Here is a 22146-nt window from a genome sequence, read left to right on the forward strand (position 1 = left end):
TGGGGCAGGTTCTACAATAATTGCCTATATATCCTCAAAACTGCCTTAAATATTTAGTAGAATTCCTATAGCTTTTTTTTTTTTTTAAAAAAAAAAAAAAAGAAGAAGAAGAAGAAGAAGGAAATCACAGTATCTTTTCTTCTGCTCAGAGATTTCATTCTAAACCCGTATCCGTATTTGCCAACACTCGTATTCTCCCAACCAAGTAACTGAAAACTGAACAGAATAAAAATGCTCCAACCAACAAAAAAGAAGGTACTGTTGGAAGATATCAGCTAAAGGATCTCTCTTTGGGTTTTATGCCAATTTGAATTTGGAAAGCTTGAAAAGACCTCAAGTTTTAGTATGACTCATCAAAAGAATCAGAATAGGAAGATTTTATCTATGTTTGCAGGAAGTCACCAGTCTCCAGAGCACATCCAAACCCAAATCAGACTTCTGCAGACATTAGCAGGTTATTCAAATCCGGCCTGTGGCCAAATTCTATATACCTGAGTATTTTAAAATTATAATTATATCTAATATGCAACATGAGGATATAAGATAGCTAATTTTGCTAATCTCTAAAACATTTTATAAATAAAAATAAAAATATATCAAATGCTCAGATCAACTATAAACATACGCTTCGGAAAATCCATGTTCAATGTTATTGAGACTCATTATTACAAAGATTACATCTTTATATTAACTCAGAAACTTGAAAACTGACCAATACAAGGAGTTGAGAAAACCATAAGATGAAAGAAGTTCTTATCACAATGAAGAATGCTAGAATATTTCCTTTAAAAAAAATATGAAACCAAAGAGGCAAGCTTTTTTAAGAGTCAAATAAAGTAATCAAATTTTCATCTATAATATAATGTGTTTATCAGTAAAATCAGATAGCATGCTTAAAATATATCAACATATAGCAATTACCATGCACTACAGCTCTAACAAAACACTTAGAAGTATATAAATTAAATATAGCTAACAAATTAAAATTAGCAATAATAACAGCAAGAAAAAAATAATATTAGACAGAAAAAAAAGACTCTAACCACTTTGTCCTCCTGGTGTGAAATCCACGAAAGCAAGTTAGAAAGGACAGAAAAGACAAAACAAAAAAAATAATAATTAATTCCATTCCTAAAATAAGTAAGAGTTTTTAAGAGTTTGTTAGTGAAATAAAAATTCTGAAAAAGTCTGTTACATTTTGACTGAAATATAAACATTTTAAAAGGAAAATTTTTTCCACACATTTCAAGCAAGAGTATGCCATATACTAGAATATATAAAGATATATAAACAATAGTTTCTATAAAAGAAATTAAATATACAAACATCAGAAAAATGAAAATGTTCTTTCCATAAATAAAATCCCAATTAAATACTCAATTAATCCAAAGAGAGAAACTGAACAATGTTAAAGAAAATAGCTTTTTAAGTAGAGACAATAAAACACAGCATCACTGTTTATCTTTAATTTCATCGTATACTGTCAAAAGTAGATAAAATTTTATGTGAATTATGCATATTGCTTCTAAAAGTTATTTCTGTCCCATTAATTTAGAAGCCTTCTAACCTTTATAACTAAAAATAAAAAATTAGAAAAAAATTAAAGATAAGACCCTATAAATTAATAAAATGGCAAGATGCATGATTTGGTCAAGGGAACACATTTAGATATTGTTAAAAACTGTTGCATTTCTCATTACTTAAATATAATAACAACTGTAAAAGTGGTAACATAATAATAATGATCTGATATAAGAACATATAGATTAAAAATTAAAATCATGAGTTTTGAAGTATCACTGCTTCTCTGATGTTATGGTTAGCCGTTTATAATACTTGTGACTAAGAGGAAGGACTAAGAGAGATCTATCTTAAAATTCCACCTTTTTTTTAAGTAACATTTCTACCTGTATACCTTGTGTAATTTTCTTAAACTCTCTAAGCCTTTATCTGCAAAATAGGGAATCAATATTTACTTTATAGGATTTTCTGAAATAAAATAACATGGAAAGCTCTCAATACAGTGCCTGGCATGGAGTTCTATACTATTCTAACCTATTGAAACATAGGATATTGCCTAGAAGGGACAGAATTGCATTCTTTACATTATACTGTGCTCTTGATTGCTTCATTTGTTACAAATGTAAAGGTCATATAAAAAACTATTGTGTACCATCCAGGACATCTATTGCTAATCATTTAGTCCAACAAAAATCACTTATGAAGCACTCAGTTTATTTGTATCGTGCACTAAACTAGATTTCTGGGACATAAAAACTAAGTAAGACAGTTTCTGCCATCAAAGAACTAAATGTAGTAAGAGAAGGAAAACCATGCAGAATGGAGAGGCCTCTGAAAGCAGGAAAACAACAAAGCACTATAGAAACAGGAATGATGGAGGAGATAACAAGACTTTATGAAAAAGGATTAAGAGAAAGTTTCTGAGATGTAAGCAGGCCTTTAAAGAATAAAGAAGAGAAAGTCAAGCAAGACCAGTAAGGAAGAATATTTCATGCAAAGAACATGAAGTATGCAAAAAGCACAAAAGCACAAACAAGACTGGTATATTTGGAATACAAGTATGAGGGAATGACTCGATTATAACTGATATGTTTGAACTGAAGTCTCCATGAATAACTAAAAGCATCACCCTTTAACGAAAATTAATTCACACTGCAGAAACTTAAAAAAATGAAACAAAATGAAGTTATAACTAACAAATTTGCCAAGTTAATTCCTCTGAACAGGTAAATTAAATTTCAGCTATAACATATACATGAAAAACTTAGCTATAAAACATTATGAAATACTATTGCCATCATATCTTTATTATGTCAACAGGAATAAAAAATAAACAAAAACACTTACCATATGATTTATAAATAAGGCAAAATATCATTACCTACTACTGATTGAGTCTTCAACTGTGTGACAAAGTGCACACTAATTGGAAGGAAACAAATCTGGAAGCTGAGAGGACAATTAAGCAGATACCAAAATATGGGGGTTCTGGGTGGACCAGTTAACCATCTACCTTCAGCTCAGGTCATGATCCCAGGGTCCTAGCATCGAGGCCCAGGTCCAGCTCCCTGCTTGGCAGGGAGTCTGCTTCCCCATCTCCTGCCCCTCCTCCCACTCATGCACTCTCTCACTCTCTCAAATAAATAAATAAAATCTTTAAAAAAAAAAAAAGATATTGAAATTTTGGGGTAAGAAACAAACGTGAGAGCAGTGTGAACTATCGTATTATCAAGAGAAATGGAGAGAAGTAGACTGATTTACGAGACACTGAGAAGTAAGGCTGTTAATACTTGAATGAAGAAGTAGAGGAGGACTCCAAGTCTGGCTTGGACAACTGGAAAGAACCATTCCTTGATAGAAGAAACACATGAGAAACACACTTGGAAAATAATGAATTCAGGTACAGACAAGGTGAATTTGAGGTGCCAATTATTACATGCAAACAGAGATTTTTCAGTAGGAACTATATACGTGGATCTGGAGCTCCAAAGACTAATCTAGCTAGTGAAATCATATCTGTAAATCAGCAACATGTACCCAGTATTTGAAGCTATAGGAGTCCATAAAATCCCCCCCAGGAAATTGTTAGAAGAAAAGGAAGAATGACCCCTAATCAAAATGGTCTTTCTCTTTGTACTAGCAAGCCTTCCAAGAAAAGAAATTCAAAACAGATTTTACTTTCTTTTCTTTTCTTTTTTTTTTTTAGAGATTTTATTTATTTATTTGACAAACAGAGATCACAAGTAGGCAGAGAGGCTGGCAAAGAGGGAGAGAGGAGGAAGCAGGCTCCCCGCTGAGCAGAGAGCCTGATATGGGGCTCGATCCTAGGACCCTGAGATCACGACCCGAGTTGAAGGCAGAGACTTTAACCCACTGAGCCACCAAAGCACCCCCAGATTTTACTTTCTAATCAAATTTTAGTAATACAATTAAATCAGAAGTTTCACTGTCACTTTATTTGTCAGAAGTAAAATAAGGCTCATCAGTAAACTGGAATTGAGTTGCATGAAAATCAAAGGGAATGTATAAATATAAAATATTGTCAAGGATCTCAGGGCAAAGAGTGATGGAAATATAAAAAATTATATTCTGAAATATAAAATATAAATATATGAAACATAAGAAATAACTTGCTGTGGAGAAATATTTTTATTTGAAGCATATGGATAATTTGAATTTTAAAATGTTCTTTAGGGACACCCGGGTGGCTCAATTGGCTAAGCGTCCAACTCTTGATTTCAGCTCAGGTCATGATCTCAGGGGCGTGAAATCAAGTCCCATGTCGTGCTCCATGCTAAATGTGGAGCCTGGTTAAGATTCTCTCTCTCCCTCTCCCTCAGCCCCGAGCTCCCTTCTCTTTCTTCCTCTTCTTAAATAAATAAATAAATAATGTGTTCTTTTAAAGTGAATTTAATTGACCAATAAATTATTTCGGATCATATTTACTAGACTTGAAAACTCTAATAACTTAAGAGTATGTCTAAAAGCTATTTATTTAAAGTTTAATAGTACAAACATATATTTATTTAAAACTTCTTTTAAAAAGCTATCAAAAATGTATTTTATTTCCAAATAATTTTTACTCACCATTTATCCCCATAATCAACTTTCCCTATGGCCTCCTTACTATCTGATCACCTCTGCTAATAACCAATTTACATTGCCTCTCCTGAAGATCAACTGAAGTGTTAATCTACCTTCCATTATCATCTGTCAGTGATTATTCTTTTTTTTTTTTTCTTTTTTAATTTGACAGACAGAGATCACAAGTAGGCAGAGAGGCAGACCAAAAGAGAGGGGGGGGGAAGAAGGATCACTGCTGAGCAGAGAGCCTGATGCAGGGCTCGATCCCAGAACCCCGGCATCATGACCTGAGCCAAAGGCAGAGGCTTTAACCCACTGAGCCACCCAGGTGCCTCTGTCAGTGACTATTCTTTATATAACTTTCCATTATTAGTTCCCCAGTCACCTGCCAATCAAATGTCAGTTTCCCTTAGATTCCTCCTCTAGATATTCAATCACAGGGTGCCTGGGTGGCTCAGTCGGTTAAGCATCGGGGTCTTGATTTCAGCTCACGTCATGATCTCAGGGCTGAGTCCTACACTGGGCTCTGCATTCCCAGCACAGAGTCTGCTTGAGATTCTTTCCCCCTTCTTTTCCCTCCCTCTCTGCTCCTCCCCCTGCTCACATGCTCTCTCTCACTCACTCTCTCACCCTCAAATAAATCAATAAAATCTCTAGTCAGTCTTTCTCCTACTGCTTTGTTCTCTGTATTGCCCAAAAGATAGATCCCTCCCTCTACATCAATGCGATATACTTTCCATAGTTAAACTACCATTACATCTCTCTCTTCTTGCCTACCTTTTATAACCAATCCTAAACCACCTCTCACACCAATACAATATTACTCCATTTTCTCTGGAAAGTCTAATCCCTTCTTCCAAGAACAGCAACAATTACATAGTGCTTATGCAGTTTATCTTTTTTACTCATTTGTTTGCAAGTTTGCTCTGCCATCTTGAAAAAAACATTGTCACGGTGCTGAACGGCAGCAAGGAGCTGGATCAAAAGACAATGCCTCTTCCAGAATAAGATGATAAATTAACAGTAAATGAGGGGACCAAGAGAAATAGAGTCACTTAATAGTAAAATATAAAGAGTACTAGATTAGAAGTGTTCAGCATCCACGGCAGCACAAAATTGACATGAGTTACCCAAAGAAAGCATCATGGGGAGATGATGCTTAAATCCAGGAAAAAAGAGTAAATGTTCATCAGATGGATAAGAGTTCAGGGTAGGAGCAGGATCTAGGGGAAAGCAGAGCTGTAATTCAGATTAAAGTGGCAGGGTAAGCAAAAGCTTAAGAGATAAATACAAATAGTGTAGCTTGGCTGGGGCTTACAGAATGGAGTGAAGCACATGCCTTGAGTTAGGCAGGGTACAAATCAGAGGACACTTTACGCCATTAGAAACTCCAGGAGTCATGATGACTTCATGAGTCATCAAAAAATGAGTCGTCATTAAATAGGTTTTAAGCAGAAGGTAAAATAATCAGATTTGCATTTTACAAATATCGCAATAGCAATATGTGAAGTATGTGTACGAGGAATCGAGACAAGAGCAGAGAGATCCATGAGGAAACTGACATTAGTCCAGGTGAAAGAAAAGCCCAAATAAGACCACAGTTAGTAGTTCATAAAGGTAATGAGGAAATGACCATCTCCAAACATTGTGAGTAGAGATGGGTAATAGAGAGACCTAAAAGTATTCCTGGTTTTTTGGTTTAGGTGACAAAGTAGATAGTGGTGCCGTTCAAAATTTGAAAGTTACAGAAGGAATAGATCTAGGGGTTGTTCCAGTGATATAAAATACACAGCCTGTTCTGACAAGTAAGATTTAGTGCTATTCTAATATATTCATTGAAAGGGAATTAAAAAGACAGAGATACTTCAAAAGAAGAATCTTATATCCTTTCATTTTTTCCAATTGGGTCACATTTGATTTATTTAGATATACAAAAAAAAAAAAAAGCATATATTTGCATATACAACTTGAAGAGTTTAAACATATGAATACATCCATGAAACCATCACCACAGTGAAGTTAACAGACATATCTGTCACCTCGAAATGTTCCTTTGTGACCCCTGATGTTTTTTCTTTTTATGGATCAGGATTATTTTTTACTTGAAATTAAAAAAAAAAAAAAAAAAAAAAAACATTGTTTCAGGTAAGAGCTCATTTATTCTTTTGCTTATGTTTTTTTTTTTTTTTAAAGATTTTATTTATTTATTTGACAGACAGAGATCATAAGTAGGCAGAGAGGCAGGCAAAGAGTGAGAGAGAGGAGGAAGCAGGCTCCCCGCGGAGCAGAGAGCCCGATGTGGGGCTCGATCCCAGGACCCTGGGATCATGACCTGAGCCGAAGGCAGAGGCTTTATCCCACTGAGCCACCCAGGCGCCCCTCTTTTGCTTATGTTTGAAGCTAAATATTTTCTTGGGATTGTTTGAAAAAGAATTGGGTGAGATTTACTGTGTATTCTACCTAAAAAATAGAGGAATTCATAACTATTTCTAACGCTCCTCTCACATATTGTCTGTATTCCCTTCCCTTTGTGCTCTCCTACCTAGTGTCTTTTTAACTATGCTATGTTGCAGTTTTGGTGATATCCTGAATTTCTTTATCTATTAAACTACCATATAGTCCACTTTTATGATTAGAATTCATTGCAGATGCTATTATTAATCTTCCCCATACAAGCTAAGTAAAATCTATTGACCCTGGTGCTCATCTTATCCACTGACAAGGAGCTTACTTCATTTATTGATGAAGATATTAGGTACTGAGCAGGATTCTTTCTTTCTCTCCAGGTGGTTAGGAGCAAGTAGACAGCAGTAGATAGCAGGCTTTCAAATGCACATTAACCAAGTATTTGTTAACAATATGCCATTCATCAAGAATACCTATGCACCTGTTATATATCAGTAATCTAAATATATTTTTTCTTTTCTCCAAAATAAACACCTAAAAACCATGTACCTCTCACACATTTTTAGGATAACATTTACATTTGAAGTTTAAATAGTTAGAAGGATGCATTTTCAGATACGTTGTATATTGTAGGTATGTTTCAATTACATTTTTATCAAATCCTGGAGCTGCAGATTTACCTCATTCATTATATGGAAAATGCTTACTACATATCCTATTTGGAAAACCAGGCCACGTTGAGAAACCATTAGACAAATATGTGTTTTTTGGGTTTTTTTTCCTCAAAGAGTCCAACTTCATTTTTAAATTCAAATAAATGTGGCATTATGGACCACTACGATCATCTCACATCAAAGTTCTAATTCTAAAAAAGAGACATAAGGAACCAGAGTCCCACCAGAAGTCCGCTTGCCTTATAGAAATAAATGCTTCTCCTTTCTATTTTTCTTACAAAATCTCTAACTGCTTTGCCCTCAAGGAACTCTCCCTCAAGACAAGACATTGTAGAATTGTCACTTTGTTTCATGCCCCAGAAATTCTTACATCCTGAGGCAATCCATTATATAAAGACTAGATTCACATTAGGTAGGGTTAAGGAGCAGGCGTTTGATTTGAAGAGCATAAGAGCAATTATAAAGAAGTGAGTTAGAAAGAAAATTCCACAAAACAGAAATGTTCTCAGGTAGATCCATTTTAAGAAAAAAATGAAAGATACATATGGAAATTTTTGTCCTTTAAGTTATTCACACTCATCTACTCTCCAGAAAGCCTTCCTTCCACAGCAAGTGTACACTACCTCACTCTCAAGCCTACTGCCATATACCTCAGAATATAAAATGCCTATGGAATCATCCAGAGATTCCTGAAGAGAAACAATCCTAACCTGTAACTACAACAGATTTTGTAAGCTTCCTAGCTCTTCTAGAATTTTTACCAACACTGAATCGTGCTCTACAAGTGATGGAAGTGGGGGCGGAGCCAGGTAAATAACTATAAAAGATGCCCTGTGGAGAAGGAAATGAGCTCATGTAAACTTCGCTGAAAATGTCTTTCCTTATGCTCCATTTGCAACATGATTTTGCCTCCTCCCATGACGGTGATATGAATGAGTTAGTATAAAATGTCCTAAGGCTCTGTAAGTTAGACTGTTTCTCACAGTTCCTATATTATGCTGTACCATTAGGGAGGCTGACATCAATGAGGGAAAATAATTCTTCCTTTTAAATTCAACAACCATTTCAAATAATATTCTCACACCTTCTATATCATTGAGCCTAAAGGCTTAAAATTGAGGATCCACCTGATGCAGTCATTGGCTTAAGGGTAGTCCTATGAATTATAAAATTCTAATAATTAGAATTATATAGAATTATAATACTTCTAATAATTAGAATTATATAGAGTTTTAATAATTCTAATAATTGGAATTATAACTAGCTGCTACCCAGCTCTCAAATTCCTATGAACACAGTTTACTAAAACTGTGATGCCCTCAACACTGTCATGTTCCATAAATGTGGGGTGGGATAAAAACCAAAGCTTAACGCACAGTGTACTAGATACAGTATCGTAGGAGAATTGATGGAGTTTCTCAGTTCCTTCCTAAAAATTATTTAAGCAGTAAATATATTTGGCTATGTGAATATACTTTCTGGTACTTCAAGCATTACATGAGTTATCTATTTTAAAATTTTAATTTTTAAATTAAATTTTTTAATTTTAAATTTTACAATTATAAAATGTCGAACCCAAAAAAGACCTTAGAAATCACAAACTGATGTTTTCGTTTTACAGCTTTTGAAACCGAAGCATTAAGACATGAAGTGACATGTCAAACCAAAGTCATACAACAGCAGGACAGAAACAAAACTAGATTCTTCATCTCAATTTATGCCAGCCTCTTCCTGGAGAATGTTAAGTGTTTCCTGATATACTGGTATGTAGTATTTCTATGACATTTAAAAGAAAATTCATATCTGATATGCTTGCCTTGGGCATTTGGGAACTGATTGTATATTGCACCAGCACACTAGCTAAAGACTTGCCCATAATCATAGTGACCTGAAATTTTTTTTAATTTTATTTATTTATTTTAAGTAATCTCTACACCCAGTTGGGGGCTCGAATTCACAAACCCAAGATCAAGAGTTGCATGCTCTTCCAACTGAGCCACGCAGATGCCCTGTGAGTTGAAATTTCTCAAAAAGAAAGAACTACCTGAAGGACTGCAGAAATACCCTAATCATTAGTTTATCTCTCAGTGCACAATTAAAAAATTAATTGTTAAAATCATTCATATAAATGATACTTAATGATACGGTTATACAGTAAAAACGTCTATATTATTTCACTCTTAACCATATGACATAATGAACAACATATGTCAATATATTTTAAGGGACTTATTTAATGATCATTTGCTTTTACAATCATTCTAAAAGTTATGATTCATTCTGCTTCAAATCTGATAATTTATAGTAAAGAAAAAATCCCATCTATTATATTTGTAAATTAATATAATTCTGAAAAATGTGTATTACTTACTTTCTCAAAATGAGATATCTTTTAAGCAAATAATAATATATTTTTCCCACCAAAAAGCAAAAGAAAGAAAAAATTAATGTTGCCATCCTTCGAAGCTTAAAATAATCCTCATTGTAAATTACCTTTCATGTCTGCCCTATTAGAATCCCCAATCTATGATTATAAAATAATTTCTTCCTTATGAAGTCATTATTTTTAAATCTGAACTAAATATAAAGCTTTAATTTACAGGGGGTGTCATCTTAAGAGGAAATAAATAAAAGCAATATTTCATAAAAACATATTATATTGGTATTTCCATATGTCCTGCACTACATTTATTCTTGCTGAATCATGAATCATGTGCCTCAAAAAAGTTAATTAATTGTTAAGGATGGCTCCACATGAAAGAGCCTCAAAATTAAAACAAAAGACTCTTTTATCTTATTCTCATAGAAGATTACTAAAATAATTTTAAAATGCTTTATAATTAAATTTTAAGCTACAAAATACTTGTATTCTCATTATTCTACTTCATAAAAATAGTCTGAACAAATTTTACTGAGCTTAATCCTTTGGGGCTATGATAAATCAAAAAGTATATTCAGCATCTATTGAGATTAAAAGCCTCTTCTATTACATAAGGCAACCAAGCATACATACAATGATCCAATTTAAAAAGAGAAATTAAAAATACTTTTTTCACTTAGAATATAGACAACCTTTATACATATCATACAAAGGAATGCTTCCTCAAGTAGATTATGAATAAAAATGTAGAAAAACTAATAAAGAAATCCAAAGTTATGCTCTTTGAGCTAAAATCTAGATTATTTTTTCTTATGTTTCATTCCCCTAATACTTCCCTCAGATATAAGAAAAAATACAAGAAAAATGGGAAATACTACTTCCGGCTCCTTCTTTCTTCCACAAACCATCCACCAGGCTAATCCACAACATACAGAGTTCTATAGTTGACTACAATAAAACAGACTTTCAACGGGATTTCCAATTTTTCACTGTATTTAATTTACTAACTAAAACTTTGCTCAGCATAAAAAAAAAAAAAAAAAACACTTTGCTCAGCATAAAGTGACTATACCTTAGAAGCCGGAAAATATATAATCAAGCCTATAATCTGATTCATTAGAGACTTCTACTTGTGGCCTAAATGGAGTAGCAAGAACAAGATTTCTCCACTTGCCTAGCAATCAAACATAATGTGGGAAAACATATAAAGAAGTGGTTTTCAAGACACTGGGCATCAGGCAAAAAAACCCACAGAGATAGCTAAAATATGGGAAACAAATAGGATAAGCTCTCTAACTGCCCCCAGCTTATAGTTTGAGAGACTTTCCAGGCAGCAGTTCGCTTGGCAAACATCCTCAAGTGAAGAGAACAAACTGAAAACAAACACTGTGAGGAGGCCAGCACAACTGCATTTCACAGGCCAGCTTACCACAGAAGAAAAAACTGTAGAAGGAGAACCCCATAGATCTGCAGGGATTCCCTTCAAGTATTCAGCTGGTAATGATGAGTGAGCATGCATGTGAAAAAAGACATACGAAGGGTTAGAGAAAACAGTGATGTTTCTACCACCAAAACTGGAAGAACTGTTAATTCACGTTGAATAAACACATACAAAATTGTACTCAGAAGAGAGTCAGGAAAACACATATCATAATGAGAATAATCAATCAAAACCAACCAAAAACTGAGACAGAGATGTTGAAATTAGCAGAAAAGAACATCAAAACAGTTATTACAGAGCATTTGTTCTGTATGTACAAAAACTTATGTAGCTCATGGAAGATAGTTTTAAAAAGTCCAAAATTGAAATTTAGACATAAAAACAATGTCTGAGATGAAAAAAAAAAAAAGCAGATATGATATTGCAAAAAAAAAAAAAAGAGTAAACTCAAAAGCACAACAATAAAATATACTTAAAATGAAAAGCAAGAGAAAAATAAAATGTGGTTTAATGAAAAGAACATAAGTAATCTGTAAAACAACTTCAAGCGGCCTAATTAATGTATGAGTAATGAGAGTTCCTGAAGGAAAAGAAAGAAAAAAGAAAGCCCAATAAAAATATTTGGTATGTGGTGTGGTGAGCACTGTGTATTGTGTAAGACTGATGAATTACAGATGTGTACTCCTGAAACAAATAATACATTGTACATTAAAAAAAATGTTTTTTGAAAAAATAATGGCCAAAATTTTCCAAAACCCTACATAAACTATAAACTCACAAATCAAAAAAGCTCAAAAAAGCTACAAACACAAGAAAGATGAAGAAAAAAAAAAAAAACAAAGAAACATTATAATTAAGTTTCATGTAACCAGTGATAAAAAGAATTATCTTAAAAGCCATTAGACAGGGCACCTGGGTGGCTCAGTGTGTTAAGCCTCTGCCTTTGGCTCAGGTCATGATCCCAGGGTACTGGGATCAAGCCCCGCATCAGGCGCTCTGCTCGGCAGGAAGGCTGCTTCCCCCACCCCTTCTGCCTGCCTCTCTGCCTACTTGTGATTTCTGCCTGTCAAATAAATAAATAAAATCTTTAAAAAAAAAAAAAAAAAGAGGAAGAAGCAATTAGATAGGGGAGCCTGGGTGGTGCATTTGGTTGAGCATTTAACTCTTGGTTTCAGCTTAGGTCATGATCTCAGGATGGTGAGATGGAGCCCCACAGATGGCTCTATGCTCAATGTGGAGTCTGCTTGACTCCTCTGCCCCTCTTCCCCACCCCCACCCCATGCTCAGTAATAAATAAATAAATCTTTAGGGAAAAAAAGCAATCAGAAAAAAGAACATTGATATACAGAAAAACAAAGATGAGAATGGTATCACACGTCTAATTGGAAACAGTGAAACAAAATTTTAAAATACTTAAAGAAAACAACCCTCAGTCTAGAATTCTATACCTAGAAAAACGTTTAAAAAAAAAAAAAGCAAAATTTTCAGCAGAAAAGTTTATTCCTCATCAGCAGACTCACACTACAATAAATATTAAAGGAACAACTTCAGGCAGGTAAAATATGATACCATACAGAAATATAGTACTATGAGAAGAAAGTAATAATATTAGAAATGATAAAGACAACAGTAAATAGACAATATTTCCTCTATTATTTAAAACTCTTTAAAAGATAAATTTTCTAAACAAAAATGAATAACTGTGTAATGTCAGGTTATAAAATAAGTAAAAGTAAAATATATCATGCTTTATGTTAATAAAGTCCAAAAGAGTAGAAATGGAAATACAGTGTTGGAAGGTTCTTATACTATATTATACACAAAATGATATAATATCAGTGAAGACTGATAATGAAATTTAAAGATTTATACTCCTAAATTTATACTACTATCCTGAAGCAATTAATAAAATAACAAAATGAAGAAAAAACAAAGCTATAAAACACAGTCACAAAGCTAACAAGGCAATGAAGGTGATAACCTGGATCATAAAAAGTGCTTGACTAATTCAAAGGAGACTAAAACAAAAAGAGAACAAAAACAAAAATCAGATAATACAAGTAGAAAAAAGGAAAATGATATAACCAAACAAATCATATAAGAAATCATATTAAATATAAATTATCTAAGGCCCCAATTAAAATGTAGAGATTTTCAGGTTGAATAAGAAAGCAAGGCCCAATTATACGCTGTCTATAAAGAAAATACTTTAAATAGGAAGACAAAAATTAATCTACAGTAAAAGAGAAAAATGTAAACCAAAGTTGGAGTGGCTTTATTAAGATTAGACAAAGTGGATTTCAGAGCGAAGACTATTACCAGGAAAAAAGGAAGCCATATAATGATTTTAAAGAGGTCAATTAATTAATAGAAACGTAATAATCTTAAATGTTTATGCATTTGAAAACAGAACTTAATAAAATACATAAAACAAAACCAAAAATACATAGAACTGCAAAAGGAAGGAGACTAATTCAAGTATAGTTGTATATTTCAATATCCTTCTCTTAATAATTGAGAAAATAAATAAGCAGAACATCAAAAAGGATATACTAGACGTGAACAACTGCATCAACCAACTTGACTTAGAGTACATTTAAAAACACTCCACCAGGGGCACCTGAGTGGCTCAGTGGGTTAAAGCCTCTGTCTTCAGCTCAGGTCATGATCTTAGGGTCCTGTGATCAAGCCCCGCATTGGGCTCTCTGCTTAGCAGGGAGCCTGCTTCTCCCTCTCTTTCTCTGCCTGCCTCTCTGCCTACTTGTGATCTCTCTCTCTCTCTCTGTGTCAAATAAATAAATAAAATCTTAAAAAAAAAAAATCCACCAAAAAATTAAAGAACATATGAATACATATCCTTTTCAAGTATACATATTTACCAAAATAAACCATATACTGATCATAAAATAATTATGAATACATTTCAAAGGATTCAAAGGATTCAAAGTATGTTTAGGACCACAATAGAACTAAATTAAAAATCATTACCATAAAGATCTCTGGAAACTCCCTAATATGTGGAAAATAAATAACATACTTCTAAATTATTCATGTATCAAAGAAGAAAAGGAAAACTTGTATTTTTAACTGAATGAAAATGAAAGACAACATATCAGAATTTGGGGGATGTCACCAAAGAAGTACTTAGGGGAAACTGACAGCATGTAATGGCAATATTAGAAAAGGAGAGACATTTCAAAGCAAAGACCTCAGTTCCCACCTTAAGAAACCAGAAAAAGAGAAAATTAAAGCCCAAATCAGCAGAATTAAAGAAATAATAAAGATCAAAGATGAAATCAACAATTGAGAAAACCAATGATACAAAAAACTAGTTACTTGAGAAGATCATTAAAATTAATAGATTTCTAGCCAAATTCAGCAGGAAAAAGAGAGAAGATGTAAATTACCAATATCAGAGATGAAAAAGGTAGCATCACTATAGAATCTACAGATACTAAAGAATAATAATGGAATACTGTGAGCAGGTTTATGCCAATAAATATTACAACTTATGAGGATCTGAAGAAATTCCTTGAAAAACGCCAAAGCTCATTCAAGAAAGAATAAATGACTTGAATAATTCTATACCTATTAAAAGAAATTGAAACTGTACTTTAAAACCTTTCCAAAAATTAAACATCATGCCCAGATGGCTTTCCTGGTAAAATCTATAAAACATTAAAGGATAAATACCAATCCTACAGAAACTTTCCTAAAACACTGAAGAGAGGGAAATACTTCCCAACTCATTTTATCAGTACAGCATTACTGTGATACCAAAAATCAAAGAAACATATTATAAGAGGAAAACTACAGACACTAACATTCATGAAGCAAAAACTATAAATGAAACTTTAACAAATCAAACTCATTATTAGATAAAAGGGTTAAACTATCATAAGCAAATGGGATTTGTCCCAGGAATATAGTTGGTTTAGCATTTCAAAATCAACCAATGAAGTTCATTACTACATTAACAAGGAAGGAAAAACATGATTAGTTTCAATAGATGGATGGAAAGTGTTTGATAATTTCCAGCATATATTCCTGATATAAAAATAAACAAATAAACCAAAAACATCTCTCAGCAAATTAGGAATAGATAGCATCTGTGAAAAACTAACAGCTAATATAATACTTAGTAGAGAAGGACTGAATGCTTTCACCCTAAGATCAAGAACAAAACAGGGATGTATGCTCTCATCACTTCTATTCAGAACTGTGCTGGAGTTTCTAGCCAATGGAAGTAGTCAGGAAAAGAAAACTAATCCGGTAAACCAGGGGTAAAGACTAAGGGGATAAAATGGAAAATCATTAATTCTGGGAAAAACAAAACAGTAAGAAACAGGAAACAGTGAGAAAATGTGGAGAAATGAAATCACACAGGAGAACAAATCCCCATAATTATGTTTTAGTAATGTATGTACAAACATCAGCTTCTTATTTTAAAACTGCCTAAGTAAAGAATGGAGGGATAAAATACTAGAGAGGAAATAAATGCAAATTCTAAAGAATTTATTGAGAAAGACATTATAATACTGTTTTTGCTGATTTCAGCAAAGCCTTCCTTGAGCAGCATTAACATATTCCCTAAAGTGGATGGATAAACTACAAAAATCTAGTAGAAAACAACACCTTAACATTTCTTCTTTAAATTCCATAGTCTAATGTTTATTTCATTGATGTTAAAACAAAAATAAAGGGTAATAGAACTTCAAAAGCTGTAAAATTATAAAACACAGACTCTCTAAGGTGGGAAGAGCCTCTTTTGAAAGGAAAGAAAACAGGGGTCAAAGGATGTGTAGGTCTAGAAAATTATAAAATTATGTATAGGTAATGGAAAAAGCAGTGTCACTGCTCTAACATTAATCAGTTGTGGACTTTAAGAAGGACCTTTAGTCTCCCTAAATATGTTTTCTGCATCTGTAAAATAAAAGAGTTAGACCAACTGATCTCTAATTTATCTTCATCACCTTTGAAAGTTTAAGATCCTATGATTCTAAACAAAATCATTAGCTAAAGGACATAAACAATGAGATAAATCCTTCAACTGAAAAGAAAAATGAAACATTTCTTTTATCTAAAATAAAGACACTAGAGGTTTTTTGGTTCATTGGTTAACCTGAATATAAATTTCAACTGTCTGCTTTATTTTATTCACAATTAGCTTAACTGTATTATAAGCTTAGCTATAATAGAATCATGTATAATTTTCATTCTGTACCTTGTTTGAGCGTAATGACACTCGACCTCCACAACGAGCACAGAACTTTGTTTGGCAATATGAACAGTTATGGCCACATCCATCAGCAAATTTTGTTTTGTGGCAAATACCACAGGTTGGGGCATCACCCTTCTGCTCTTGCTGCTGTTGTGATTCTTCTCCCATCTTCTTCACCTGCTCCTTGTACATTTCAAACTGCTGATGAAGTTTTCTGCAGAGAAAGCAGATAAGAAAAATCTGGTTGCCTGATGGTCTCAAAAACAGTAATTATGACAATCTATCTACAATTTTGTATCCAAAAATTTCATTAAATGAGGATAAAGAATAAAAATTTAATTTTCTGATTATTGAATAACATCCTACAGGGCACATCACAAGAGTGCTGTAACTAGTTCTGCCCTCTGACATACATGGTAATTTAAGAGCCAATTAATACATGCGAATAAAGACAGCTCTTTAAGTTATAATTGTAAAATTTTTATCTCCCACTTGTAATATATTTTCAATCATATGTCCTAAAATATTTAAAGTATTATTTTTCAAAGGTTTAGCTTCAGAATTGGACTGAGCTGATTTGACTTACACAGTATAGCCAAAACCTATGAACTTCAAATCTTTGAGACAACTCTCAATTGGAGTGCTCTTAAGAATCCAAACAGAGGGGAAAACACTGGATGAGTGCTCTCACTAATTGTTTAAATCTGTTCAACAGTCTGGATATTAGCTGGCTTTAAAAACATTGTGAAAGATTAGAAGCTTAGCAAATAAGGCTGTGCAAACAAAGGCCAGTTTCTATCTTAAAAACAAAACCCCCAAAATGAGGAAAAAGATGCCTAGAAAAAGGTTTTATTTACTCTTTAAAAATAAATCGTGATAAAAATTTTCACTTCCATTATCTTCATAAAGGAAAATTTTAAATGTTTTAAATTAACTCTGCTTAAGATTTTCAAAGCTGTAAATGATGTCACTCCCAACCTAAAAATGACAAAAGGCTAAATAATCTATAAAATCGTAACTTTTCTTGAGCCCATCAGAGAGTTGAAGATATAAGGCAAAAAATCTGAACTCCAAAGAGCAGCAAGCCCCTCCAAGGAGAAACGAAATACACTGTTTCATCATTTGCAGAGCTGAAGAGGAGAAAGAGGGGACACCCTACAAGCAGGGAAGAGGAAATTAATTAAAATTTTAACAAATTGTAAAAGGCCAAGTGTGGGCTAACATACAGTTTGGAATAGCTAGAGGCCCAGACTCAAGGAAAACCCACATTCACCCACAAGCACTTTTCTGCAGGCCTCTACTGGTCACTTATGAAGAAGATTGGGAGCAAGGCATAAGAACAACCAACTCTTCAGGGGTACACATGTGTAGGTGTAAAAGAGTTAACTAGTGGCTGCTGAAGTACAGGCCCAATTCCCCAGACCATCTTTCCTAAAAATGTCAAAGCTATAAGCCACAGGGAGAAGGAAATTCTGTCATCCCCAGAGCAAAGGCATCTACTGCAGCTAAGGAAAAGGTTAAAGGGAAAAAACCTCTGCCCATGAGAGAGGAACAGGAAACCATCTTCAGCAACAACCTTTGCTCAAATCAAAGGTCTTTCATATCTAGGGAAGAGATGGAAATTCCTGTCCCAAACCTATCAGAGATACAAGGCAGATTTACTTATATGGGAAGAAGGGCCCAAGAACTCTGAGCAAACCTCATCCATAAGGCCCAGATCAACAGGTCCTATCAATGAAGGGCAGGAAAACTTAACAAAACACCCTTGCCCCTGACACAAACCTAGAATCAAGAAATAAGCATCAATCATTTACTCCAGGGAGCAGAGTGGAGGGGCAGCAAAAGCATACGGAGAGATGCCTCTATGCAGTAAGTAGATGGAAATAAGTAGATGGAAATGGCTGAAGGGGTAGCAAAACACTGAAAAAAACTTCTGATACTCCTGCATTCTTCATAAATACAATGCAGCAGTAGCCTACTGGAGGAATTGGGAGGAATTTGAAGACTGTGATGCACTAAAGATAATGATGGCAACACCAAAATCCAAACCTATCTGAACTTCCAACCTGATGATGACTTAATTTCCAACACTAACAGTCTGACAGAAAAGGCATGCCTTTAAGGCATAAATATAATTCAAAACCCCGAGACTCAGAGGAAACCCATCGCCAAGAGATAAAGTAATTAATGTAATTAGATTCAGAGATGACAAGATTGATGGACTTACTGAAGTCATCAGGCAGACTTGAAAATGACTATAATTATTAAGGTAAAAGATTCACAGAAAAAGGGGGACAACAAACATGAACAGATGGGGTACTGAGGCAGAAAGATACAAAGTATAAGAGTCATATGAAAATGCTGGAAATAGAAAACATGTCATCAGAGATGAAGATTTTCTTTTATGGGCTAAGGGATACACTTGAAAAAACTAAGGAAAAAATTAGTACACTTGAAATAAGTCAATAAAAAAATATCCAAACAAACAAAAAAGAGTTGGAGAAGGGAAGAAAAAAAACAAACAGAGCATCCAAGAGCTAAATTGATCTAACACGTGAAATTGGTGTCCCAAAAGAAGGAGCAAACAGAACAGAGGAAATATTTGAAGGAATAATGGCCATGAACTTTCCAAAATTAATGAAAGTTACCAAATCACAGACACATGAACCTCAAAGAAGCCTTTGTAGAACAAACACCAAATCCACACACACCTAGACTCATCATAGTCAAACTGCTAAAACCCAAAGAAAACTATGAAAGCAGCCAGAGAAAATGATATATTATATGTACAGAAACAATGATAAAAATTACAGAAGATCATCTTTCAGAAACCATGGAAGCTAGACGACTTTGGAGTAAAATCTCTATGAGGACTGACAGAATAAAACTGTCAACCCAAGATCCCATGGGCAATGAAATTATGTTTCAAAAAATAAAGGGAAGGGGCGCCTGGGTGGCTCAGTGGGTTAAAGCCTCTGCCTTCGGCTCAGGTCATGATTTCAGGGTCCTGGGATCAAACCCTGCATTGGGCTCTCTGCTCGGCAGGGAGCCTGCTTCCCTTCCTTTCTCTCTGCCTGCCTCTCTGCTTGTGATCCCTGTCAAATAAATAAATAAAATCTTTTTTTTTTTTAAGATTTTTTATTTATATATTTGACAGAGAGAGACCACAAGTAGGCAGAGAGGCAGGGAGAGAGAGAGAGAGGAGGAAGCAGGCTCCCTGCTGAGCAGAGAGCCCGATGCGGGACTCGATCCCAGGACCCTGAGATCATGACCTGAGCCGAAGGCAGCGGCTTAACCCACTGAGCCACCCAGGCGCCCAATAAATAAAGTATTTTAAAAAAAAGGAAAAGGAAAATAAAGACTTCTCAGGCAAAGAAATGTTGAAAGAATTTATTGTTAGAAGACATTAACCATAGGAATTTAAAGTAAGTTCTTAGGCAGAAGGAGCATGATATTCCTTCAAAGTATCATATAGAAAACTGAACACATAAAAATAAACACTTATACTAAAAGGAAAAAAGTCTCAAATACATTTCCAAAAAAAGAGAAAATTAAAACCAAAGAAAGCATTTTAAAAAAAAGTTTTTTAAACTATAGAAGAAATCCATGAAACCAAATGCTGCTTCTTTAAACAAAACAAACAAAAAAAAAAAATCAATAAAATCAATAAACCTTCATACAAAATAGTTAGGGGGGGGAAGAAGATAAAAATTACCTAGAGCAAGAACGATAGAGGGAACATCACTACAGACTCCACAGTTACTCAGAATTAAATGCAACAGATTACAAGAGAAAACTGTGAACAATTCTCTGCTCATAAATTCTGTAGCTTACATAAGAAATAGACTATAATAAAATAGACTATTTCCTTGAAAGACTGAAACTGGCACACCTCACTCAAGAAGAAACAGAAAGACGGACAAGTCCCATACGTGTTAAAGAAAGTTAATTCCTAGTTTAAAACCTAAAAAAACAAAAAAAAAAAAAACAAAAAAACTTCTCATGCTCACTGGTTTTATCGATGATTTCCACCAAACATTTAAGGAAGAAATAACACAATTTTACATAATCTCTTCCAGAAAATAGAAAACAAGGGGCCACTTCCTTACTAATTTCCTAAGGCCAGCATTACTGTGATACCAAAACCATATAAAAATATAATGGGGGGGGTGCCTGGGTGGCTCAGTGGGTTAAAGCCTCCGCCTTCGGCTCAGGTCATGATCTCAGGGTCCTAGGATCGAGCCCCACGTCAGGCTCTCTGCTCAGCGGGAAGCCTGCTTCCCACTCTCTCTCTGCTTGTCTCTCTGCCTACTCGTGATCTCTGTCAAATAAATAAAAATATATACATATATAATGGAAAATTATAGCCAATATTCCTCATGGAAAGATGAAAAATCCTCACACAACATTATCAAGCCAAATCCAGAAATATATTAAGAATAATACATCACAAAGAGGTGTACCAGGTTTGTCCTGGGAATGCAAGGTTGATTCCACATTTTAAATTCAAGCAATATGAATCACCATATTAACAGACTAATGGGGAAAAAATAGTATAATTATGTCAAAATATACTGAGAAAGCACTTGACTCAGCAAACTAGGAATACATAGAAACTTTCTGAATGCAATAAGGGTTACAACAGCCTACACCTCAATTGGCCTACAGCTAATATCATACTGTATTGTGAAAGATTTAATGGTTTCCCTCTAAAGTCAAGAAAAAGGCAAAGAGTTCTCTCTCACTACCCATAATCAACATTGAACTGGAAATCCTAGCTAGTTCATTAAAACAATAGAAAACAGAGATTAGAAAGGAGGAGAAGAAAAGTTGTGTATAGATGGCATAATTATCTATATATGAAATCCTAAAGAAACTACAAAAAAACCTACTATAATAAACGTGCTTTAGCAAGGTCACAAGATACAAACTAAGCATTGCATAATTGGAAATCAAAATTTTAAAAAGTAGTCTGCAATGGCATCAAAAAACAGAAGAAAGAAAACACTCAGGTATAATTTAAACAAAAGATATACAGGTTTTTAAAATACTATAAAATATTGATTACTTATAAAATGATTGACATGAAAACTATAAAATACTGATTAAAAGAATCAAAGGAGATCTAAGTAACAGAAGAAATATACTGTATTTATCAATGAGGAAACATTATACTGTTAAGATACCAATTCTTTCCAAATTGATCTCTCATTCAATGTTATCTCAATCAAAAACTTAGCATGATTTTTTTGAAGAAATTGATAAGCTAACTCTAAAATTTATGTGGAAAAGCAAAATTCCTACAATAGGCAAATATTTTGAAAAAGAAGTTGCAGGACGCATGCCACCTGATTTTAAGACTTATTATAAAATCTACAGAAGTAATCAAGTCAAACACAGTGTTAACAAAGGATAAACA

At 33.9% G+C, this 22146-nt stretch overlaps 1 protein-coding gene across 38 annotated transcripts in view; it reads right to left on the bottom strand.

Moving 5' to 3' along the window:
- The window catches only part of RIMS2 (regulating synaptic membrane exocytosis 2), a 603997-nt gene that overhangs the window by 463407 nt on the left and 118444 nt on the right, over positions 1-22146 (bottom strand). For 27 of the 38 annotated variants that reach the window (XM_059165830.1, XM_059165827.1, XM_059165822.1 and 24 more), the window contains 2 exons: positions 16731-16941; positions 1044-1055 (listed from right to left, as the gene is read on the bottom strand). In XM_059165830.1, the coding sequence (XP_059021813.1) occupies positions 1044-1055; positions 16731-16941 (223 nt within the window). The remainder of the gene's footprint in view (positions 1-1043; positions 1056-16730; positions 16942-22146) is intronic. The other 11 variants (XM_059165815.1, XM_059165824.1, XM_059165837.1 and 8 more) reach the window with 1 other exon arrangement.

The sequence above is a fragment of the Mustela lutreola genome, chromosome 3 (genome assembly GCF_030435805.1).
Source record: "Mustela lutreola isolate mMusLut2 chromosome 3, mMusLut2.pri, whole genome shotgun sequence".
Classification (NCBI taxonomy): domain Eukaryota; kingdom Metazoa; phylum Chordata; class Mammalia; order Carnivora; family Mustelidae; genus Mustela; species Mustela lutreola.